Here is a 26,640-nt window from a genome sequence, read left to right as displayed (position 1 = left end):
TGTACAGGTTTTGTATTGAATACTTTTGAAGAAAAATATTTTATGCCAGGGTAATTTTTCCTTTTGTCATTCCAAAATGTATCTATGTAGATTACTGTAATTTCATAATTTCAGTGTTTAAAAGTTATTATCTTAAATAAATTATTGTTCAAAGTTATACATTTTTTTTTCTCGTAAGTGGTCCAATAAGATGCAAAAGAATGAATTTTATTTTTTTATGCGAAAACCGTACGTCAACCGAAAAAAATTGAAGACACCACATTTGCTCAGAAAGGAATGAGGATTTCAAAAATGATTTTTACTAAAAGAAAAAGTAGTGGCGTAACATATTTTTCTTCAAAAATATTCGATACAAAATCTGTACAGACGCCACTGACTAAAATAATAAAATTGTGTGTACATCATAAAATGCATTTCCATGAATAGAAGGCGTGTACCAAATTTGAAAAAATATCTAGTGTAGGTAATACCAAAGTTATAAAAAAAAATGTTTTTTCATAAAACTTAAGCACCCTGTAGTTCAAAAGCTAAAACTTTTAGGACATATGTTCATATGAAGTTTTTTTCTTAAATTGGACCCAAGAATAACTTCCTTAAATATTAGCACGTTATTAAGAAACACCCTGTAGATACGTTTGACGTTCGTATTGAGTAATGACAAGTATTTTGTGACATTTATGCACTTTAAACCACGAACATTCAATTATTTTCCAATGACTACTTGATCCTTCTACCGCTAATGTGATTTTTAGGTGGTATTTCTTTTGAGACTCTTTAGGACGATAACTTTTAAACGGGGAGTAATACAGAAAATTTTCACTAATAAAAGTTTATTAGAAAAAAGAGAGCTTTTTAACAGCAAAAAAATTTGGATATGTTTCTGGAAAAAAATATAATTGATGGCGTCATTAGTCGCTTCTGTCAAATCCCAAAGATAATACTTTCGATTGAAAATGCAGCTTACCTCATCCCATTTAACACCACATGTCCCAAATTTTATTTAAATTTTTTGAATCCTCATGTAGGCCCATACTATCGAGATTGAGACACCCTGTACTATTATCTTCAAAAAACTGACCACTTAAAGTTCCATTGTGTATAGGGTGTTTTGAAAAACGGTGCCATACGTTCAGGAACTGATAGAACATAAAAAATAGATTTTCCTTCAGACTTACTGTCTTAATCACTTCTTCTCCAAAAACTGTATTATACTGAAATTTGGTAAGTAAGTTTTTGAGGATGCTCAATATTATTCTTAATTTGATCGATTATCTCCTAAAGAAACATGTCCTTGTTTCTAATACAACCGCTGAAGCTTTCCAAGTAGCCGCAAACTGCTCCAGTACATCAGCCAAAGCAGACGATATCCAAAGCTTTGCGATGTTGTTGTAGGCAAGAAGATTGTTACGGGACGTCCAAAAAAAGTAACTCGGTTTAGAGTTTTTCCAAGAAACACCAGGAATGCCAGGAAATTCGAGCTACGACGAAGGATCATAAATTGAAGATTTCAACCAGATCCCGCAACAGGTCGAGGGACCCCGAAGATAACCCAAACTTAAAGAGGCCAGATATTAGAAACCGTACCGCACAGTCATATTGTACATCCAATATTGCAATAATTAGGGTAAACTTATTTTTTTTTATATGTTGTTAGGATCCATTTGAGTAATTTAATTCCAATTTTGCAACCCGAAAAAGTTGTGCCAGCTGAGATATAGCCGAAAAACGGTGAAATATTTGGACTTTTTTTATTTTTTTGCCAAAATGGCAATAAACGAAACTTCTGACAAAAAAATCATTCTTATCTTTTCTAAAGTAGATAAAATTTGCTGCAATTTGAGCTCTACCGGAGCTCGTTAGTTCTGGTAGTTCCTGAGATACAGTTGTGCAAATATATGAAAAAACAAATTTAATAACTTTTTTTAAACAAAAAGACAGTTATTAGGTGAATACTTGTATTACGTATTTATTTTATAGTTAATTTAAAATTTTGACAACTTGGAGGGCCCTGGCTCATTTAAATAATTGTCAGGTTCAATATAGACAGAGGTGGATATTATGTCATCAGGCTCGTTTTTCTCATCCTGCAGTAACTCGTCCTCATCTTCAAACACCTCAATTGGAGGGATATTGGTGCACGAGTTGCCCTCGCAATATTTGCACAGCAGTGAACATTTAATTCCAGCTTTCCTGCAAGAGCAGGCCTCCAAACATCCCTTCTGGCATTTACAGGACAGGCCTTTTAAAAGTAATTGAGTGGCGGGTGGTTCTGTGGTAGTAATGGGGATGAGACTTTGTTCAGTTACTTTCCATCCCCAGTCCGATGGTAATTTGACTTTTCCCAGCCACTGCTGCACTTGGTGGTATGCTCGATAGAAATTATATTTTGCAGCATCTTTAGTGGGTGGTAGACGAGCTAAATTAATTTTTGAACGTGCAGAAGCCCTCAGGAACAGTGTGTAACGCACGGAGTTCAGGGTGTCTCCGCTTTCGCCTTCGTATAGCGCCACCAGAAAATTCTCTTCTGCTTTCTCTATTGCATCAGAGTCTGCATCAGGCTGCAAGAACACTCCAAGATCGTGTATGAGTTTTGTGTTTTGCTGGAGAACACTACAAAATTTAATTTTTCCTTGCCAAAAAAGTGCAGACGTATTATCGCAGCCACTGAGGGCGTGGAGTATAAGTACAATGCCTCTTGGAATGTCCTGTACATCGCCACACTTAAATGAGCTATAGGAAAATTGATAATTGTCTGATCCACCTCTGCCAGCCTTATGTAAGTATACATTCTCTGCAGTGGATCCTAATCCATTGAGAATAACAAGCAAGTCAACATCCTCCCCGACAATGAAAACTTGAGCGAAATGAGGGCTTTTTGAGAGAACAGTCTTCACAATTAGGGTATCTGCGTCTTCTTCTGCTTGATAGACTTCAATTCCGTGCCTCTCGAATTCAGTCTTCAACATATGATATAATGTAACTATTTCACAATAAAGATTTGGTAACAATTACAGTGGAACTTTATACAATTTTTCCTTAAAGTGGATACTGTCTTTTTTGGTTCCCAGTCATTTTTGGACACATTATTTTTCTTATAACACCGTTTTAAACTTAACAGACTAAATTGTTAAATTTACCAAAACTTTATTTCTTATTAACTTTTACGTAAGATTAGTAGTTTTTCCAATATTCCTCTCGGAAGTAGAGTGTAAGTAAAAGTTTGCAGTTTTTTGAAAAAAAGTTTTGTATTTGCAAAACTGTATCTCAGAAATTACCAGAGCTACCTAGCTCCGGTGGAGCTCAAATTGTAGCACTTGAGAAAAGGTAAGAATGACTTTTTTGTTAGAAGTTTTCTTTAGTTTTTTTTTGGTAAAAAACTAAAAATAGTCCAAATATTTCACTGTTTTTTGGATATATCTCAGCTGGCACAAGTTTTTCGAGGTTGCAAATTTAGATTTAAGTTACTGAGATAGATCTTAACAACATATAAAAAAATTAACTTCACCCTAATTATTGCAATTTTGGACCCTTTATTGTGTACCATATGACTGGTCTATTAGTTTAGGATTTGGCGCAACCATCTCTACAGGTGTTTGAACGTCGACTCTGTAAGTAACTAGACCCAAATTACTGGCTAATACGAAGTACAATCTCAAACATTCACTATCAATATATTCTATACGTACAACTGTATATTACAAAGCCTTACGTTGATAAAGAAGAGAAAAGAAATATATTTTTATATAGAAAACAAAATCATTAATCTATCGTCCAAATCGCCAAGGATTAACTAAGTACCTGTGGACCAAATAAAAGATGCTCTTTAGATTAAATCAGTGTTATTTAGCAAATAACTTAACAGTAGTGAATATGCACAATAATGACAAACATTTAGAAGTGCAAAAAAAACAAACATTTGAAAGTGCAAAAGAAAAACAGTAAACAAAGAGGTGTCGAGAGAGTGCACTACAAGTTAGGCAATTCCAAAAAGACTGAGCTATGCAGAGGTGGCAGCAATGGAAAGAGGCCATACAGCGTAAATATCAATTCAGCGTCCTCTATCAGAAAAGTAATATTTTACTTTGCATGTTTTGCTTAATGTATGTTATCAGTTTAATAAACGTCAAGTCAAACAGTAACGAGTTTTAAAAGAAGTTTTAAATTAAAAATGCGTTAAAATAGATAGTTCCTAGGGAGACCAACCAGAATCTATTCTGGTAGAAGCAAAGATCGCGAATTTGAATCTATGCCAGATTTGGACACAGATACGAGGAGTTGTTTACGAATTGGTGCCAAGAGTGTGTAAAGTATGAAAGAACAAGTCTTTTTAGCCAATTTTTCGAAACTTAGGAAGATACATAAGCCAGGAACATTGTGACCAAGATATTTTATATTATAGCATGTTGTAAAAATCAAAAATGACCTGGGGACAAGTTCGCGTTTTCTTAATTTTCTTCACGCTTGTAGAAAATATGTCAGGAACACAGATAATCTTTTCTCTATAAATAGGAAAATAACTATTTTCTGCAGCCACTATTAAAAACACAAGTGCGGGAAGTTATAATGTGTGATATCCAATGATGAAAACATCAAAAAAGTGATATTCTAAATTTCGCCAGGTAAGATCCACAAAACCGAAAACAAACATTTACTTGTACCAAATTTCAAAGTAATATATTGTTCCTTGAAGTAGGTATGACCAAAACTCGATTCAAAACAGTTTTTGACATATATTTCAGTAACAAATGGTCAATTCCTAAATTTATGACACCTTATTTCAATATGTATATGATATGATCATCGATCCAGATTACTTTTAAAAAACATAGATATATTTTCATCGACAAAAGTTTAAAAAATTGTAATTCAGAAGCAAGTGCAAATTAAACTTAAGAAATTAAAAGTTACAGGTTGAAACATATCCTTTTGTATCACCTTTAACATAAGTAACATAACCTTTTTAAATTCAGCACCTTGTAACTATAAAAAATTTACAAAACTTTTTATCGAATCTAATTTTTTATACTTGCATTTGCATTTACACTTGGCTTTCTTAATTCCTAAATTATACTGTGTGTTTGTAAATTCATCAGAATGATGCATGACTCAATTGGTGAAACCAACATGAATGAAAATCTACCAAATGTATACCTTACACACGTTTTTAAATTCATCATTTGATCAACCTGATGATCAATCAGTTCATCACAGTACAGACCTGATGAATTTGGTAGACGTTTGGTGGACGTAAATGACAGTTGACAATAAAATAAAAAGAAACGAATGTTTTTATTTTTTATTTTAATAACTGATTTATAGGTAGAAGGTCAATTTATTTCTTCTTTGGACAGCGCCTCTTCACTAGTGCTATTTATTGAGCAATGCTCTTTCTTTCTTTTCCTTCTTCCATTTTTAATTAATTTTATTATTTCTGTATTTATTATCATCTTCCTTCTTTCTGGATCAATATGTGCATTTTTACTTGTCAATAGATCCTCTCCTATTATAATTCTTTCATCATTTCTTCTTCTGTAACTGTTTTCATTTTCTTGCTTCTGATATTTTTCATTATTATCTTGATTTGGTGGTTATCTTGGTCGGTAATTGTGGTATGTTCTCTCTGGGATGATGCTCTCTCCAGCGCGTTCTCGATCCCTTCTGATTGTATTATTTATTCCTAGGAACTTTATCCTCGTTACTTGCTTTATTTCATCAACTCTCTTCAAGTGTTGCAATAGTCGTTGCGTGTTGTTTATTTCCTGAATCGCAATCAGATCTTTTATAAAATCAATAAAATGTCTTACAATGTAATTTATTATATCGCCTTCCGTCGATGGTGATTCTAGATATCTTGCTACATATTTTTCTCCTAGCATTCTGATCTCTGGTTTACCATAGGTTTCATCATATATACATTTTCTCTCACCTTTGACTGTGCCAAATTTTTCCAGAAATAACTTATCGCCATTTCATTTCTTCCTCCATATTTATTCCATTCGTTTGTATAACTACTCTTACATTTTCTTTCCATATTCTTTTTGTTCCGATTCCCGAATTTTTCTTCACTGGTTTTCTGTAATTTTTCCATTTCGGGTACATTTCGTTCTATCCTTTGTTCCAAATTGGCTGCAATCTCTATTAGATCTTTTTTTGATTCTTCTATCTCGTTATCTACTTCTTTTGACATGTTCTGTTTCATTTCATTTAGTTTTCTTTCTTGCTTATTTTCTGATTTTTCTACTTCAATTCTTATTTCCGTTCTCACTTTGTTTAATTGCTTTTGCGAATTTTATACTACCTTTTGTACATTCTTCTGTTTCTTTCCACTCTTCTTTCAACCTCTTCGTATCTTGATTTCCCTTATCATTATTTGTTAGGACGACAATATAATATGGATTGCTTAAGTACTTTTGTTTGAAACTTCAAATTTCAATCTGACCTTTGACAGCTAAAACTGGAAGTTTTTCTTACAGGTTTCTTGTTGAGTAAAATAGATTATCAGATTTCGTCTAATCTTCATATAAATAAATTTTTCTCAAAGATTCCTGGAAACCCGCGAATTGTTTGGCTATTTTCATTCCCTATTCTTCTAAGTCGTTAACATGTCTTCCATTTACCAAGGTTTCTAAGTGCCGTCAAGCAAAGAAATTGAATGACCTCAGATCTGAAGATCTAAGTGGCCATACATACAGCTGAACCACTGCTGCATTAATATATAAAAATTTTCACTTCAAGTGAAAAGTGTGCAATAGCTCCAGCATGCATCAACCACAGATGTAACCTATTAACAATGCTCGTAATTTATTTCTTAAAATATCAAGGTAAGTACCATGTCACCAGTTAAACAATTGGAAAGACATACTGGGATCATCGGATGATCTCTCAAAGTTCTGAACCTTCATCTCCCAAATTTGATTCTTGCGATAATTAAGTTGTTGTCTCTTGTGAAATCAGCTTCATCACTAAACAAAATATGGGCCTTAAACTTAGTTCTACTACTAAGTCTCCTGAATTTTCTTGTACTCTCCTTAATATTTTTATTTCTACTGTGGGAGTAGAAACTATTCTGGGTCTGCCAATATTTCCATTACGATTTCTAAACATACTAGCCGTTGATGCTGTCTTAAAAATACTGTGGTTGAAAAATATTCGGTACCATCTGTACAGACGTACATAAAATGACATACTCAAGCATTTTTAATTGACTGATATAACCAGTTACAAGAGAACGCACTGACAGTTTATTAAGTCCATATTAAGTCCATATTAAGTCGAAATATGTTTTTTTTCCAGTGATAGATGGGTAAACTAATATTTGGGCTTCAATTACGATTGATCTTTTTCATTTTGCCACCTCTCAGAACATTTAAAAATTATTTAAATGAATCCTTGCACCAAAAGCATCAGTCAAGACTTGTTTTTATTAAACAATTTTTGCCTAACCAAAAATGTCATACAGAAAAAGCTGACAAATATTTAATAAAAAATTTTGCAACACTATATCACGTGTTTTACCTAGTCATCGTTATGGAAATCATTCTATTAATATTTTTAGTTGAATAACCATTTTCTTAACCTTTTAAGTAAATGAAATCAACCGTTTCACAATATCAGTTTCGTGTATTAATACAACACTTACATTAAATTCGTAATTTGTTGGCATTAGATTCATGATAATTTGACCTCAAATACCTACGTCAACTAATGCAAATATAATTCAGCATCAATGTCAATGTTAACATACTTTCAGTGTCACCCAACCGGTTTAACCATGAATTTTTTGTGCCGGATTTAAATATAATTTTTTGGGATTATATATTTTAATTGAATGATGTTAATCTTATGGTTAATTTTTTAGTGTTGTACTTTTCGACATTCATGTTCCCTCTAAAACATCTAGGATTACCAAACCTCCTGCCCTTTGGCTTGGTCATAATTTAATTTGAATGAAATTGTAAGTACACTCGATTAAAAATTGCAGAGGCTTTTACACAGACACCAAAGGTATTTTTAATAATACTTTCTCTTAATTTCTCCTTTAAAAAAGGAGTATTCCAAGGTAGCATATTAGGCTCATTACAATTTGCATTTTATACTTCGGATTTATCACGATTTCTTAAGTTTTGGGTCTTGCATCGATATACGGATGATATAATTTTTTATACAATAATGACCTTGATGTTGCTATTCATAGCATCAATGTTGGCCTTAGAAATCTTAGGATTATTATTAGGGAGTTTTCTGTGGCATATAGCCTTGTGCTCAATGAAAAAAATACGCAAATGTTAATGTTTGGTCCTCATAAATATAAGATTCTTGCTAATCCAGAATTTCAAGTCGGTCTGAACAATTGTTCACTTGAACCAGGCTTTCAAAGATTCTGGATGATTTGTTCTGAATGAACGTTTTCAAATTCAACTGGCCTGTCTTGTTTGTAAGGTGTTATATTTTGAAATACATGTATATCTTTATAATAAGCTAATTAAGACATCTAATATTCATGACAGACTTAGTCGCTTTCGTTCCGCCTGGTTTCAACCCAACATTAGCTATAATTTTGCTAATTTATTTAATTCTTCACCAAATGCAGTAAGGTGTGCCACTAGTCTTGCAGTTTTTAGTCTTCTAGCACTGAACTTACGCCAAAAAAATTGAGGATTAAGCCAACTGCATAAAAATCCAAAGCCAAAAGTAGTTGCTAGTTGGCACTGAGACAATCATGATTACATAAGTAAAATATATATCTACACACATTTAACAATCTGTAAACGTAGAGCTTTCTGTAGTTTCTGTAGGATGAGAAGTAATATATCCTATTTCTGCTAATACACCTTCAAGTATCCGTGGACTAAGCCGAAACCTATAGAAAAAATTGTTTGAGTCGTATTCTTCAAAGAAATTTCGACTATTTGTAAAAGTAGTTTTGGCCTTGAACCATCTTCGTCACTACAATATGCAATCACCTCAAAATTCATATATTTTCGAATGTTGGTTGACCAATGGTTATCTTGACAATGAAATAATCAAGACTTTAAACCACGTATTGTGAAACAAATAAGTACTTTATGATAACCTTTGGTTAAATGTTTACCAGTGGTTTACTAATGATTGTGAAACTGGCTGTGATTAATGTAACTAATCGCGGCTTAAATAAAATTTATATGTGTAATAATTGTGGTATATACTTTTTCAGTATTCGAAGATAATTTCTAGAAAATATGTAAATATTTACAGATTTTTTTTTTTTAATAATTTCCACAATAATGTGGATGCAAAAACTGCAATATACAGTACGCGCCTAAAGTATGGAATAAATTCAGTAAAAGCGAAACAATTTTTTTTGGGAAAAAACCTCGAACAGGTCGATTTTTAATTTAAAAAATACATATTTTAGCATAAAAGGCGATTTTCAACCGTCATTTGTTTTCGAGTAATGACGTCACTGACATTTTTTTAAATAGCAACTCCCTCTTTTTTTCTTGATTCTGAAAGATCGTTTCATTGTCGATCCGACAGTATTAAAATGGTGCCATCTTACATAGGAAAGTTTTCGAGTAAATGACGATTGAGTGTTAGAAAACCTAAATCAATTAAAATAAAGTAAAAACGTTATCAAATTTAGTTTTTCGAAATGCCTGAAGTTTTTTATGGATCACGTAGGTGTAAATCTTTACAAAGTGTCACTGTCATACCGACTTTCTAATTATTGTAAGCGATATAAAAATATTGTTGAATTTAAAGTATTATGGCACATTTAACTGTCATAGAAAGAATTGAAATTTTAATTCTTATCGGATGCGGGGATAAGACTAGAACGCAGCAGGAAGTTTGCGATTTATTTAATGAAAAACATCCAGATCGCCGTATCAGCCAATTAACAGTCAGTAAGATAGAATCTAAATTTAGAGAAACTGGCAATGTTGTAGATATTCCAAAACCTGGACGTCCAAGCGTTAGTGAAGATCACAAACAGAACATTTTGATAAATATGGTAGATAATCCTCATAATACTTCACGATTGGTTGCATTAAACAATTAAATTAGTCAGACCACAGTGCTATGTATCCTGAGGCAGAAAAAATAACATCCCTATAAAATTCAACTTGTGCAGGAACTCAATGAAGACGATCCCGACAGCCGCTTACACTTTTGTGAAACTATGATGGATTTATGTCAAGTAAATAGAGATTTACACCGGCAAATACTTTTTTCAGACGAGACCACGCTTTGTCTCAATGGTACAGTGAACCGTCAAACTTGCAGGTATTGGAGTCGGGAAAATCCTCATTGGATGGCAGAGACACATACCCAACACCCACAGAAATTAAATGTGTGGGCTGGAATAGTTGACAACAGAATAGTAGGGCCTTTCTTTTTTGAAGGAACCTTTACAGGAGAAAGATATTTAGAGTTTTTACAAAATGACCTTGTTCCAGCGCTTGCAGTAATTTTTCCTAACGAAAATGACTCTGATATTCCTGATGACATCATATGGTTTCAGCAATACGGTGCACCTCCGCACTATGCGCGCCCTGTTCGAGATTTTCTGACAATTGTTTTCCTAGGAGGTGGGTCGGCAGACGAGGACCGATGGAATGGCCCGCGAGATCCCCAGATCTTACACCCCTGGACTATTTCTTATGGGGCTACTTAAAGTCCAAAGTGTACGTTAATAGACCACATAATTTAGAAGAACTCCAAAATTGTATTATAGATGAAATACACAGTTACCCCAGAAATAATTCATAATGTGCAAGAAGAATTTCTACACAGACTTGCGGATTATCAAGAAGTCGGTGGGTGGCAATTCGAACACTTAATTTAGGTAGAAAATTTAATGAATTGTATTTGCTTGACATAGGAATTGTTATTTTTTTAATGAATAAAATTTATTCGAAAACTTTCCTATCTAAGATGGCAACATTTTAATACTGTCGGATTGATAATTAACGATCTTTCAGAATCAAGAAAAAAAATAGAGGTTTGCTATTTAAAAAAAATTTCGATGACGTCATTACTTGAAAACAAATGACGGTTGAAAATCGCCTTTTATGCTAAAAAATGCATTTTTTAAATTAAAAATCGACCTGTTCGAGGATTTTTCCCAAAAAAAAATTGCTTCGTTTTTACTGAATTTATTCCATACTTTAGGCGCGTACTGTATAACAATTTTTGTAGAAAATTTATGAAGTTTTGAAATTTGATTAATATTTATTAAACACATTATATCCTAAGGCAACACTGAAGCAAATACAATTTAAATACAACTTGGTAATGTGTGACGCAAATTGCACTTACTATAATTAGTCGTGTCGTATTTCCTATATAAATTATAGTCAACAGGGCTATAATTGTGTTTTATATTTACTTTTCCGTACAGTATTATCTCCATTTTCCAAAAATTTTTCCGAACTCCATTGACCATGTTACTGTGTGCAAATTTTAAATTTTTCAAATTTCCATTTTTTATATACTCTATGTTTATCCATTCCGATGTTTACAGGTCGAGGAGCTTCTCTAATATAATGTTTATTATAATCAGAAGGTAAGTTATATAACAATTTTTTAAATTTTGAGTCATTATCTGGACTCGTCGGACAAAGTCAGTTAAGTATTAGTTAGTATTTTAAACACTATGGCCATCCTCCAACAACTCGTTCAACACAAAACATCGAAGAAGTTCGTGAGAATATTGCTTATTGTTAGAGTCCAGGAATTGGACATTTCGAAAAGCTCTCTAAAATTGAACACTACTGACCACGTAGAGCGAAGAGAGTTCGTTGAATCGATTATGAAACAAATGGATACTGATTTTTCAAAATTATCTCTATTAGGATGATTTTCATCTTTACGGCTTCGTTAATCGACAAAATTGTAGCGTTTAGGGCTCAGAAAATCCGCGAGTTATGTTGAGAAACAAATGTGTCCACAACGTATCACTGTTTGGTGCGGATTTTGGACTCAAGACATCATCAGACCATTCTTCTTAGAAAATACGGCTCGCCAGGCAATAACAGTTAATGGCGCTCGCTATCCCAACATGATAATCCAGTTTTTTGTGCCTAAATTGCAAGATATGGATGTAGACAGCATGTGGTTTCAACTAGACGATGCCACATGCAATACAGCTCCAGAAGCATTTCAATTACTGCATGAGTAATTTCCTGGTAGTGTAATTTCCCGTTTCGGTGATCCGAATTCGCCGAGATAATGCGATTTAACGCTGTTGGACTCTTTTCTTTGGGTTTTTCTGAAGTCTAAGGTTTACGCCAAGAAGCCCACGACCACCCACGCCTTTAGGGAGGAAATTGGGCGCTGTATGAATGAAATTCAGCCGCATTTATGCAAAACGGTCATGGAAAATTTCGACAAAAGAGAGCGTATGTACTAGCAAAGCCGTGGAGGCCATTTACCCGATATGCTACTCCATACATAACCCTATAGTGCATACTTTATGAATCAACAGAAAATTCACAATTTTTAATTAAAAACCTGTGCGTGAATTTTGGGACAACCTTTATATGTTAGTAATTTGTTTTCCTTGTCTTACACAACTTGTTTTTCTTTCAATACTCTTAAAAACGTCATCAACAAAATTCCCAGGATATTGATTATTTATTAGTATGATTTAGTTACATCTATTTTTAATCAATATGTATAATTAGAATAACTTCAGGCAATAAAATTATCATCTCATCCATTTATTTCATTGAGCTAATTAACTTTATATGCTCTTTCATTGAAGGATAACTTTCATTCCAGGGTCAAACTCGGGTATCCAATCACTTCGTATAGTTTGCCGTCGGGTTGATTTCCCTGTCTCACTAAAATTACCAATAAACATTCCAATTTCTCAACTCGTGACTCCATAGATTGAAAACCGAGTTTGTGAAACTGAATTGTGTCGAATACGTTCTCAAAATTTTCATATCCACAGTTTCGCGTTATTTCTGATGATTGCTGACGTCTGGAAACTTCTTCAGTACTTCCAGATTTCTTCGAAGCGTAATGGATGTTTTGTCATAATATCTACTAGACATGTATCAGATATTTTTCAGATTTCCGTTTACAATAGTATCGTTGTCTTTCACGAGAATGTGTTGCTGATTCACTAGAAATATCCGGTGACGAATCTGAACTCTGACCCATTTAACAAATATTAGATCAGTGACGTATGAATGTATACACTTAACGATTAAAATTAATAAAGTTGTATTAGCACATTGACTTTGTCAATATGAAGTTTGAGAGCGAAATCAATGGTTTTCGAAAAGTTAACAGTGTTGTAGCGCCTAATATAATCGAAAAGAACTCCTCGGTGTGATATTTGTAGTTAGACAAATCTAAATTTATAAAGTCAATGATTCTTTTAGCATAAGGGATTCAATGTGACAGAAATACCCAATTAAATAATAACAACAATTACCGCAAATAAATAATTACAGACAATAAATTTTCCTTCTATCTCAAAAATTTGATAGCACCTTATTTTCCTACAATGTGAATATTTACCTTTTTTGGTATCAATAAAGGTGTGAAAATAAAAACAGATATAAGAAAAAAATCTATTTTAGTTGTTCACGTAGTGTTCTGTACATAGATTAATAATTTTTCAACAAATACAGGGTGTTCCTTTATTAAAAGTACTAATTTGAGCAGTTGAAAGAATACTTGATTTTGAATAAAATGTTCATGTGAACATAGTCTCGTAACCGAATTTTATTTTCTTCTATTTTTTCGAAATATTTAAAAATCAGCAAGTATGAACGAGACAAAATTGGACATATTTAGTTTGCAGGTCCTTTAAAAATGATCTACAAACGACTCACTATACCAGTGGCATAGGTAGAGGGATAGTCAGTGCCCTTTTTAAAGAGAATTTCTATTTTTGACTTTGTAAGACATTTTTCAACACGGTATTTGCCATGTTTATAATAATGTATTCTTGTAATTAAGCACAACTTAAGAAAACTTAATGTGTTCACTTCTACTGAAATTTTATATTCCACTGTTTTTCTGTTCACTTCTATTAAAATTTTTTCTTGTAACTGCAACATTTTTTCTTGTAACTGAGCTTTTTGTAACTTCTGTAACTGAGCTTCTTGGAACTGATTGTGAGGCTTAGGCACATTTTTTCTTATAACTGAGCTCAACTTAAGAAGCTCAACTTAAGAAAAGCTCAACTTGATCATTTGTAGGTCATTTTTAAAGGACATTGATCGCCAATAAGACATACCCAATTTAAACTCGTTATTACTTGCTGTTCTTTAGATATCACGAAAAATGGTAAAAAAATAAAATCAACACTGGTTGGAAAGCGACTGAACTTTTTTGTTTCAAATCAAGTCCTCTTTCAACTGTTAAAGTTAGCACGTTTAAAAACGGAATGAGTTTACTTTGATCATTGCAGCATGAATTTCAAAGAAGCAGAAAACAAAAACTATAGTTTTGCAAACATATTTTATCCCAACCACCAATCAGTGAAATACAAAAATTTATGTGAAAATATTTTCATATAAAAAAATAAAAGCGACGCCAGTTTCTCTTACCTCCAATGTAATAGGTTTTGTCACAATATAGGACAATTTAAGTTATAACCTCTCTATTTAAAGAGCAAACGGTTATCCTTTTTAAATATTATGCACTCGAGAATGATCTCGGAGGCAAGTCTGTTTTTATCTATCTATGTGGTAGACGTTTTACATGTCCTAAAAGAGAATGGTTGTAATTTTTCACACCACATTGACAATTTTATAAGGTACTTCATAAAACGTTACCAGTTAGTTTTTTTTTTTGTTGACAGTCCTCACAAATTGGTTAAGTACAATATTATAGTGTTTATATTTTGATTCAGTTAAAGGTTTGCAATAATTCATTCATTTTATTATTTATTATTTTTTTCTTTCAGTAGTATAGGTACTACTTGTAGATGATTAGTGAAACATTTTTGCCGTTTATAACGAACCCATCTGCTGTTGTCATCACACAATAATATTTTTCAGTTCTACTGGACCGTACAATAAGAAATTATAAATTATATTCCGTTCATTGCCTACGAAGTTCATAAGGCAAAAATTTGAATTACAAAGTAAATATCAAAATATAAACACAAGGGAATTTTGGACTTTACATGGTAGGTATAAGTGCGGCTTGTACCTGTTATTGACGACATGGACGAAGTATTGGCAGTGGCAAAGGTATCTGCATGTGACAATACCCACACCGACATGCCAAGAAAGTGCACAGCCAGACACATTTTGAACTTGACCCTCTGAAACAGAAAAAAATCAAATTATATAAATGTTGCTCAATGTAAGTAATAGTTTAGCAACAACAAATATTTTTCAATATAGAATATATTTAAACATGTTTTTAATCATTATATATTCTCATACTCTACAAAAAATTGTTTTATAAACTTCCCACTGAACTGGTAATCTCAGTAATTCTTCACAGAGACGAGGAATCAGAAATACCGCAGTTAGGCATTAGCCTTGTTTATGATTAGGCCTGAGTAGCACAATAATATATTGTGCAATAAGTCCGGTAAGTTGTCTATTGCCCAGGAGAGCGGAGTGGAGCGCACGAACGAAGTGAGGAGGGGGAAACATACTTATTTTTCAAAATGTGTACAAAATTAGAATTATTTAAATGTCATAAACAATGAAGAGAAATTGTTATTTTATGTAACAATTTTGAAACTACATTTCTAAAAACTATTTCATTAAATTGAGTTATATATAAAAACAACTATAATTACCATTTTGTCCATATTCACCTAAATACCCATAAATTTCTTTATTTTTATCGTTTTCGACCAATACCTTTAAAGTGTGTAAATATTAACATGTGAGTACCTTGTTTATGTGTCATAGCTTTCAAGGTAGGTACATATACTTATGTATATTTATAAAACAAATTAAAATATGTACCTGTATTTATTTCAAACCTGTGGAATCTCGGTTTTCAGTTAATTTAGTTTTCTCTATATCTTCTTTGGTAACAATATTTGAAAACGTGAATTTGAAATTTATTTACAACTTTATTGTGAGTAACCAAGTACGCTTATATGGGTTGTCACGGAACAGCTGCGTGATACTGAAATATTCAAATAATTTGAATATGCTACTTTCCTCTCTGTAGTAAACAAGCAATAAAAACAATTCTTTCTTTAGAACAGGTAAATATATTTTACATATTAGATTTGTTGATTTAATAATTTTGATATTTCAACAATACTTAATAAATACAATTAAATTTACGAACTAATTTAATAAAAAAGTAATCTTAATTAGAAGAAAATAATAAAATAAGCCTACAAAATCTATTTATAATTATTAACTATTCTCAAATTTGTAATTGAATATTGTTATTGGTTCAAGAGTCTTAATAAACATAAACTGATACTTACATATATAAAAAAAATAAAATCAAATATAGCTAAACATAAATATTCTTCATAACTGTTTTAACTGATAAACTTTATGAAAGCGTAGTTACGTTGCGACAACATAACGAAACGAACGTACTGAATCAAGTGTTGATACGCGCTGGCTTTAAATAAAAGGAATCATGTCAGTCACATGACCAATCGGTACTATAATACTCTTATCACAGCCCATGTCCACATTTCAGCTTGCCCTGATTTCGAAATACCCTTAGTACCTTGGAAATGGCATAAGATACAAGTTCAGTTAAATGGAGGCATAGTTGTAAAATATACACTTTCATTTAAACTGAAAGGCGCACGACACTTTTGATGCTCTTTAATGTCCATCTATCTGCTCAAAATATTTCAAATAAAAATCTATCAAAAATGTAAAATGGCACGCCTGTACCCTTTAATCATACCTTTAATTTTATGGAAATAGAGAACATAACATTATTAAAATACACAATTTTTGATGTCATGATGGAGTATACCGGTTATTTTTAAAGATATAAACTTGCAGTTTTAGAGTCATAGCCAGAAAATCAATTTTTATATTATGGGTGACTCCTATAGCGGCTACAGTTAAACTTTTAATGAAATTTGGACAGTTTATCTTATACATCTGTTTAAGAAGTAGGTATATGCAGTTTTATTTTTTCTATAGAAAAGTTAGCCATGGCATAACTGAAAAAGATGTTTTAGGTGCTTTCTAAAAATCTATAATTTGTTATACTTTTCCTAAAAAATAAAAAGTTAGGTAGAGGTACTAGTTTACTTTCTGTTCTCGATTAAAAAGAAGAATGGACTGGGCGCTGATTGGAAATAAAAACATTTCTAAACATAATGTTTTACTTTCTGACACCAAAGTATTACAAACTATATATTTCTGGAGAAAGCTCTTTATTATGGTTTCTACTTAAAAAAAATAATAATTTTGACCTGCAAGTCGAGAACCGTTCTTAAAAAATTAAGTACGCCACTGGATTCTACATAAAATAATTTATTAGACAAATTCTCAACATTTCCCAAAAAAGTTCACAGAAAATATTCATTTTCTGTCTATAACTTAAACATACACCGAAAATCTGTTTTGATCTGAAGATTTTTCTCAAAAAAGTTTTGGGTCGCGTTTTCTTAGTTCTAAAGGAGTTGACCCCACTGCCTCCTGGACGCGGATGGTCTAACTTATAAAATTGGGTACGTCATCAATAATTACTAAACAGATTTCTTATCCTGAATGTCTCTTTTGGGTCGCGCATACAAATTCGGATACGGTTTTATGATCTAAATTAAAGTTGAAGGAGTCGCCGTTGTAGCGCTGATGCACTGGAGATACCAGAGCCAGTATATGAACAGAGTACCGCATTCTGACCGGCGGCCGCCATGTTTACTCCAGTGCGCTCCTAATAAGCGCGTCTCACTTCTAATCCGTTTCCAAACTTACTTTTTAGGAATTATGAAGTAAAACAAAAATGTGTTTATAAATACTAAGATTTATTAAAAACTAGTCTAGATATATAATTTATATTTATGTAAATAGTGTATACATATAAGTTCTTTGTTAAGAACAACAAACTGACAAATTTAATAGCTATAATTTAGCTATAATAAACTATAATATTAACTATATTATAACTACAACTATAATAAATATATTATCACTATATTAGACTATTATATATACATATCAATAATTATATTATACACGGTGTTTCAGGATTATGTGCAAAAATTTTAAATACGAATTGGGAATCGGAAAATAAGAAAAAAGTTCCTATGAACGTATGTCCGGAAACGATTCGTCATGGAGTTACCGCCGTTTAAAAATGGCGGTCAAAATCGAGTTTAAATTTTTTTCTCAAATTTGAAAATAGATAAAATCCTGAATTTTGGTACAGATATTATACTGATCGAGGCCCATCTAACCAGTATTTTTTCGTTAAAATAATCTTATTTGGAACGGGTGAAATCAACAACACCCTGAATATTTTTCATGAAAACATTCTCACTCGTTAGGCCTTCAATTGTTGCAATACATCTTTTGGAGAGACAGATTAATTTATAAACTTTTCCATCTCTTTCATCTTTATCATGATATAAATAGTTTTTGAGTAAAAAATAAAATAAAATTTTTGATTGTATTTCAACGACTAATCTAATTGGGTGCCTCGTCTAAATAATAAGAATGTAAGACGTAACATGAAATAAGTTCAATTTATTATAATTCTTTATTACAATCAGGTAGTAGGTCTCAGTAGATATAAATTCAGGATTTTATGTTTTCAAATATGAGAAAATAATTTCAAACTCGATTTTGACCGCCATTTTTAAACGGCCGTAACTTCTTAACGAATCGTTTCCGAACATACGTCCATAGGAACTTTTTTCTTATTTTGCGATTCCCAATTCGTATTTAAAATTTTTGCATATAATCCTGAAACACCCTGTATATCAAGCTATAATAAACTAAAAAAAATATCTACATTAAACTTTCTTTGTAGCAATTCTCATTCCAATACTCCTGCTTCCACATTTTACAGATTGTTGTGTCTTTTTAATAAGATCATCAGAACGTTTTCTTAAAAAAAAATACAACCGCGTTCTAAAAAAAATTGCAAGAATATTTGCAAAAATATTATGGCATGTAGGAAGACTGTTTACAGCAACATTTATGAATTCGTTTGTTAATCGCTTTATTGTTAAGCTTCCAGTTAATAATTTATCGCATTCTTTGCGAAATAATATTTCAGCAGTTACCATAATGTCAAAAATATACTTTGTTGGGTATAGCAGTGCATTTTCTTTATAACATTTGAGATCAACCAACTTGCTAATGTCTTTTATTGATTCATCATCATTACGTGTTATGACCGAAGATAAGCAATTATCACAATTTTTATAATCATTTTTTATTTTTAGTACGAATGACCCCAACAGGTAATAAAGTGATTGCCTTTCTGAATGAGTAAGTACTGTATGATTTGTGCTAAAGTCGATTAAACCAAGTACTAATTCTTCTTCGCATTCAATGTCATCATCTTTATTTTCCTCTGTAGTGTGTCTACTGGATTTTAAAAATTCAAGCAGTTGTTCTGAGTCGCTTACCCCGTAACTTCCATGTTTTGGAGGAGAAAAAAATTGTGACAAAGATATCAAACGCAATGCAGTTTTAAATTCTTTGGCATTCGGCACTGGATTTCTACATCTAACATTAGAAAATAAATTTTCTAATGCATCTTGAGTAAATCGACCTAACATCAGATATTTTATATTACATTCATTAATGTAAGTATTCTGTATGTCCAGGACGGTTTGTGTTGCCAACAATATTCCGGTTTGAAAAGGTTTCCAATGCCCATTTTTGCCCACTTTCATAGACTCGATTACAAGTAAGACATCTTTGAGAAAAGAAATTATGTTCAAATATTCTTCCTCCTTATCGCGGCTTATTGCCAATTTAGTGGAACGGCAATTCATCACACAGAACCATTTATGCATCATTTCAAAAAACCATGCAGTTGTGAAACAATTCTTATCAATTTTATTTTGCTCAATGTAAAATTTAATTCCTGCCGCAACATCACGATTTACTAAAGCTAATGCGTAACTTACGTTCATTTTGTCGAAATGACCTGGCTGTATAATATTTTCTTTAAGTCGAGGTGCTACCTTCAAATCGACTTTGGCATCTTCAGATATGAGTAACTTAACAGGCTCCAGATTTACAATATTAGATGGTAATTTAAAACGCTTCATAACTTCATCGGATAAGTAAAATGTATGACCATCAGTCAAAGCAAGTCTCATATTTTTAAATACGTGAGGTGCATCTGGCATAAAATACAATTTTTCAAGTTTATCGCGAAAACAGGGATGAGGACATGAATTTTTTATTTTTGAAAATCTTGAGCAAGTAATACCATGTATACGCCATAATGCTTGATTTTGAGGGCCCATGTCAGACACTACTGCACAGACATCAATCCCAATTTCGCAACACTTTTTTATTATTTCCGTAACTGTTTTACTGACTTCATTTGCGTCATAGGAGTTTTCTGTATACTCGAAGGCAATTGTTTGTTTCCACCTCGTTGTTAAACCTGCAAGCATGAAAACTAATGCATGCGTCGCGAGTTTATCACCTGAAACTTTTCCGCCTGAAGTCGGAATTGTAGGCTTACCTGTAATTTTTAAATGTTAATAGTATCGATTTACTTAATACCATGAAATACATACCCAATATCTCACCGGTAGAGTTGTCATAATCAAGACCAGGTTTCAAAGCCATTTCATCCATTAGCAAAACAGCTTGCTTTTCTTGAGGTTTCATACACTCAACTTTTGTTTTTAGTAAAGGAAACAAATCGTGTAATATACCAGACTGAAACTTAAACACTTCTATTCGCTTTTGCAGTGTTCGAATACATGGCAATGGATATTTTTGTTTTCTTAATTCTTCATATCCTGTGGTACCACATGTTAAATATAGTTTCAAACTCTTCTTAATTGTATCAGTCTGCCACTGACGTCCAGTCATCTTTCCTCTTTTTAAAAAATCGATTTGGTCGTTGTTAAAAACTACATGCACTTGTTTCTTCAACGTATTAACTTCCTCGTTCATTCTCCTCATTCTTTTTTGAGCTAAATTTATTTTCCTTTTTAATTCCAATATACGTCGATTTGTTTCTTCTTCTTGGGGAGTCTCATCTAATTCATTGAAATTTTCCACCACAGTTGCCTCTCGTATTTCACATTCTGAACCTATTAACAAATTCAAATTTAGTTTTAAAAGCCTTCAGTTTCAGTAGAATAATTTTAATAGGTACATACTTTTTCGTTTTCTATCGCATCGGATCATAGGTGGTTTTCTCTGTTTCGGAACCGTTTTATGTGAAAATATGGTAGGGACTGCATTCCAACGTAATGGCCTCTTTCCATCAGCACGATTATTTTCGAACTGATCACTTGTAAAATGCTTCTATAATACACATTAAACTATGTAATTACGAAAGTATACACTAATAAATATTCTTACCTCACAAACATAAGCACGATCGGGAAGACGATCTTTTCGGTTAATATTATTTATCCACTGTTTTCTCCTTGATTCATTTTTCGGCCCTTGAGGCAATAAAAACAATCTAGTACCTTTCTCTGATCTCTCAGAGCAATTAACCGAACAACAACACGGCATTTCTCTAAAAATTGACACAATTCTTTTATCAGAACTTGCCCGGTCCGTTGCTCTGGTCCTTTGAACTTTAACGTGCCACGCAGGGCCCGAGAACTTATACTTGAAAATATGGGGACACTGGGAACCACGTGACTTGAGATGGATATACAAGTTGGGGAAAGAGTCTATAGATGTCGCAACAAAGATTTTGTAGAATAAATTTTGACAATTGCAATTATGAATCATTTCATGTCATTCTTGTTCATGTTTATTGTTTATTGTTGGTTAGGTTTGGCGAGTGTTGGTGTGTGTTTTATTTGTGTTTTTAGTGTGTTTTATTAGATATTTCATTCACATTTATTTATATAACATAATAATGTCTGATCATCATATAATCACATTTTTTTATTAATAATAAAATGTTTTGTTTTTTTTTTTTTTTTAATAAAAAATGTGATCAGAGGTAGGTAGTTTTTTTTATGGATATCAACACAACGAAAAATTTAAAGTTGCATAATAAATCTCTATTACAAGAATTAATCAAAGATTGGTTTAGTAAAATTATTTACTTGTAATATTTTTTTATTCACCGTGAAAGCTAATACAATATAGAAAGCACTGAAACTCTATAATCATTTTCACTCTTTTTTTTTCAAAATATGTACTGAAATTTGAAATTTTTTCAACAAACATTTTAAAAAGTTACAGTATCAAAATTATTTCTTATTTTAAGTAGGAAGACTATTAGAGCATTTAAAAGTGTCTTTAATGCTTGAGTGATTTTAATGCTTTTTATCAAATGTACTTATTTTCTCATGGTGACAAAAAAAATTATCTACGTGAAAATTATTTTACAAAATCAATTTCTGAGTGATCTGTGTAGGGTGAGATTTGTTATGTAATTTTAAATTTAGCGGCGGCAGAATACCTAAAACAAATATTGAGTAGGTAGGTATATAGTTGTAGAGCGTACAACTAGATGGCGCTTGCATCTTTTACCGGCTACAGGTAATTTAACTCACTGTATTACCGATAATTCCTAGAGAAGGAAAACAATAGAAGTTGGAGAAAGTGTCGACAGTTAGCGCTGTTAATGACCACGAAATTTGTTCAAGTTTCCTATCTATAGTATCATTTATCTAGGGTGCCACGACTGTAGATATACTGACTTACTGACCACTAGGAGTAAACATGGCGCCGACGGCGGCATTTGACGCGGCAAAAGAATGCGGTACTCTATACATATACTGGCTCTGGGAGAGACTACTAACGAAGTTGCGCTTACAACGTCAGACGCTGTAGATAAGCGGAAGGATTTATTTAATATTTATAAGAAATTAGTAAAAAATAACGTCATTAAGTCATTTTAAATTTCTCGCGGCTCTATTTTATACTCCACTTACTTACATCAGCGCTGCCTTTACGTGACCCAAGAAATGGTTCACTTTTTTGTAACATGAAGTCGTCACTACTTGTCTACACTCTATAGTCTCATGAATATAATGCTTTTTGGTCATTGGCAATATTTTCAAAATCACATCGATGAAAATTCGAGGAAAAATCGTGTGCTGTACATACCTGAAAATAACGAAAAGTGTAAGCCAGTTTTTCATCGTTTTCTACAAATAAAGTTCAATAGCGAAATTTGCATGTATGTAGATGTAGCATTGTTTGTTTGTTTTGTTACTCTTGTCATTAATTTAAATTGCAAAATATTGGATGCGTTCAACGTCATAAGCCAAGAAGAGCGCCAGAAGAAAGGGCCCTAGCCGGCGAGGCCCAGCCAGGACAAAAGGAGGTCGGGGTAGACGACGGATGGGGCCTACCTACGAAGGCTGTCCAGGCCTACACGAGATGAGACAGGATAAAGAGGGATAATCCCCCTCTATCCCAAATCATTGAGGCCAATTTCTAGCCATGGAATAATGGCGCGCGTCATAAGCAACATTTACTTAGCGTTAATCGAAAGCACTATGTGCTAACAAGTAGCGCTAAGTTAGTTGTAGTCTCCATGTTAGCTGTGATCGTTCAGTGACAAAATAAATAAGACTTTTCGTTGCGACATATAAATTATTAAGATTATTGGCTGGGTAAGCCCGAGTATTAAACACCAAAAAATCGGCTAGTGTTTAAGTCTTCGAGCATATACTACTGGAGGCAGCGTTTCAGTGGCCGAGAGTGTAGCGGAGGTTTAGAGAGAGAGAGAGGTAGGTATAGGAGGGTATATTATAGCCCTTTTCTTTTACTCATGATTTCGGAATCATAACGTGTTACAATCCGATGAAAACCAATCAGATTGCTAGATTTCGGATCGTAACGCGTTATGATTCCGAAATCATGAGTAAAAGAAAACAGCATATGTCACACTCCTGTGGACAAATAAGAAGTGGATCTTATTTGTGGAAAGGCGAAATGGGCGGTGACTATTAGACGCCTTCATTATAGCTGTCTTTCTCTATCGCACGGATTTCTATGATTTTCTTTATCGCTCTCACGTTCCGCCCCTGTATGAGAATTGTTCTGCTCTTCTGCAACAGTTTCGACTGTTTAGAGTACATCAAACCGTACACGAAAGCAGCTAGTGATCTCAGTCACTCCAGTCAGTATTTAAGTTAAATCCATTTTAGTATATCTGTGGCATAGATAGCTTTTTCTAATCTCTTAATAACCAAAAATAACCAAATAACATAACCATTAAATAAAAGACATCTTTAAAATTATATTTTTATTTACCTTACATTATATTATTCAAAAATGATTTACAGTTTTCGGTAGTGTTATACCTATTTTATGGGTTCACGTATAAAGTTTAAAGTACAGCAAAATGTTGCAAGAAAACAAGAATATGAATGTTTTGGATTTATTTGAAAAACAAAAAATGGTTAAAGTATGTGCTCCAATGGTTCGATATAGCAAATTGCAGTTTAGAAACTTGGTTAAATTATACGACTGTGATTTAACTTTTACACCTATGATATTAGCGGATTCTTTTTGTCTAAGTGAAAAGGCAAGAAGAAACGAGTTGACTACAAATTTACTAGATACTCCATTAATAACTCAGTTTGCTGCAAATTCTGTGTATGAATTTGTAGGTGCAGCACACCTTTCTTCACCATATTGTAATGGAGTGGATTTAAATTGTGGTTGCCCTCAAAAATGGGCAAAAGAATTAGAATTAGGTTGTGCTATGTTAAAAAAACCTGAGCTTGTTTATGATATAGTTAGGCAATGCCGTAATAGGATATCGAAACCATTCACTGTAAGTGTTAAAATGAGAATTTTAAATGATGTTGATGAAACGATTAATTTTTGCAAACAGTTGGAGTTATGTGGTGTTAGTTTCCTTAGTGTACATGCTAGAACGTCAAACCAATTTACAGGAGAAATAAATAAAAACATTTTAAAGTTAATTAAAGAAAATTGTAACATTCCAATAATAGCAAACGGTGGATTGACGTCGTTGGAAGACTGTGTTTTACTACAAACCGAAACAAATTGTGATGGTTTTATGGTAGCTAATGGTTTACTAACAAATCCAATGTTGTTCAGTGGTTCAACTACAACTTCTGTGAGTTGTATACAAAACTGGTTAAATATCTGCTACAATAGTACTTTAAATCTAGCAAGGTACGAAAATGAATTAAAAGATCCAAAATGTGTGGTCGAAGAAAAACCTTACAATTTGACATTCCAATGCTTTCATCACCATTTAGTTTTTATGTTGGAAAAAGTTTTGCCAAGGAAGGAGAAACGTATTTTTAATAATTTAAAATCATTTAGTGATGTTTTAGAATTTATAAGGGATTATTTCGATATACGACCACAATTGTATGAGCCAATGCAATTTTATAAAAATGTAGTTTTAGATTTAGATTTTTTTGATAGAGAAGAAGTATATCGAAATTTAAAATCACTAGAAAGTTTTCAGGAAACTAACGAAGCTATTCTCTACGACTGTGAAGACGATGGAAAATATTTCAAAAACAAAATTAGTCCTGTGGAGAAAAACAGTGAATGTGATTGGTCAAATTTATTTTTAGAAAATGACTAATGGCATTTATTTACCACTTAATTTGTTATATATTTAAATAAAAAATGTTATTTTAATTTCTTTAATTTTTGAAATGTAATACGTAGAAGAAAACCTCCCACATTCGAGATGGATATCCTAAGAGATTGTATAGAGTGGACCAAATGCGATAGCATATGAAGTTATTTTGAAAACTATGCGAGATAGAAAATATTGTTATATATTGATTATTTAAATTAAACAAAAAATGGTGCAAACCTGTAACCCAGTTATTAAGAGTTGAATTTAAAAACAAAACATTTAAGTAGATTGGGGTAGAAAAAAAATACTCATTAATTTTTGAGATTGATAAAAGTTGTATTTTTTTTTTATATGGAATGTATTTTTGTCATTCGTTTACCATTCAAATTAGCTTTCCATGTTTCTCAAAAATTGTAAGGTATTAATTGAAAACTATCAAAAATGAACTGTTGATTTTTTCCACCATACCATTGTTTCCTGCTCCTTAAAAAAGCTTTGATAAAATGTAATTTGTATCACTCTTTTTCTCTGAAATTGCGACTAACACAGAACATTTTTTTCTATGTTGGACTTACTAACATTGCGATCTTTTCTGGAATCACCTTAGTCTTTCTTTGTGGCAACATCTTATAAATAATGGTTTTAGACTTATTTAAGGGTAATATATTACTTGTGTACATTCATTGATGTTAAATAAAGTTCAAAGGAACAATTCTAATCTAATTTTGTTTTTTTAATTCTTTAAAATTATTGTTTTTGTACACTATGTTTCTTATGATACCCCAAAGAAAAAAAAAATCAACAAAATTTCGTTATAGATTCTTAAGACAAATTTAAGAAGCCTGTATTTTTTGTTTTTGCCAACTGGCCCCCTCTTTCGGAGTTACAGCCCCCTGAAATCTGCCTCTAAGAAGTCTTTTATATCTCAAAAACCATGCACGAGAATCACTAAATTTGATACACAGGGTTTTTGTGACGTGGAAT

General features: G+C 32.4%; 3 protein-coding genes across 5 annotated transcripts in view; 1 reads left to right on the top strand and 2 right to left on the bottom strand.

Moving 5' to 3' along the window:
- LOC108914098 (peroxidase) overlaps positions 1-16,532 on the bottom strand; it is a 40,262-nt gene extending 23,730 nt beyond the window's left edge. The window contains exons 1-2 of one of the 3 annotated variants that reach the window (XM_018719808.1): positions 16,412-16,532; positions 15,157-15,271 (exon numbers count right to left, since the gene is read on the bottom strand). In XM_018719808.1, the coding sequence (XP_018575324.1) occupies positions 15,157-15,256 (100 nt within the window). In that variant the 5' untranslated portion in view covers positions 15,257-15,271; positions 16,412-16,532. Of the gene's footprint in view, positions 1-15,156; positions 15,272-15,760; positions 15,788-15,932; positions 16,099-16,411 lie in introns of those variants that run through there. The other 2 variants (XM_018719809.1, XM_018719807.1) reach the window with 2 other exon arrangements.
- Positions 16,533-21,003: 4,471 nt separating this feature from the next.
- On the bottom strand, positions 21,004-21,628 carry LOC111691987 (THAP domain-containing protein 4-like). The gene is made up of 4 exons (XM_023455572.1): positions 21,468-21,628; positions 21,263-21,410; positions 21,107-21,193; positions 21,004-21,026 (listed from the first exon to the last, which is right to left on the bottom strand). The coding sequence occupies exons 1-4, from the start codon at positions 21,624-21,626 to the stop codon at positions 21,004-21,006; spliced, it is 417 nt and encodes a 138-aa protein (XP_023311340.1). The 5' UTR covers positions 21,627-21,628.
- A 2,695-nt stretch (positions 21,629-24,323) lies between these two features.
- Positions 24,324-26,320, top strand: LOC108914100 (tRNA-dihydrouridine(20a/20b) synthase [NAD(P)+]-like). The gene is made up of 2 exons (XM_018719811.1): positions 24,324-24,864; positions 24,925-26,320. The coding sequence occupies exons 1-2, from the start codon at positions 24,430-24,432 to the stop codon at positions 25,654-25,656; spliced, it is 1,167 nt and encodes a 388-aa protein (XP_018575327.1). The 5' UTR covers positions 24,324-24,429; the 3' UTR covers positions 25,657-26,320.
- Positions 26,321-26,640: the final 320 nt, after the last annotated feature.

Source organism: Anoplophora glabripennis, unplaced genomic scaffold, assembly GCF_000390285.2.
Source record: "Anoplophora glabripennis isolate ALB-LARVAE unplaced genomic scaffold, Agla_2.0 scaffold704, whole genome shotgun sequence".
NCBI classification, from domain to species: domain Eukaryota; kingdom Metazoa; phylum Arthropoda; class Insecta; order Coleoptera; family Cerambycidae; genus Anoplophora; species Anoplophora glabripennis.
Note: the sequence above shows the minus strand (reverse complement) of the source record. Positions and strands in the feature narration are given on the sequence as shown.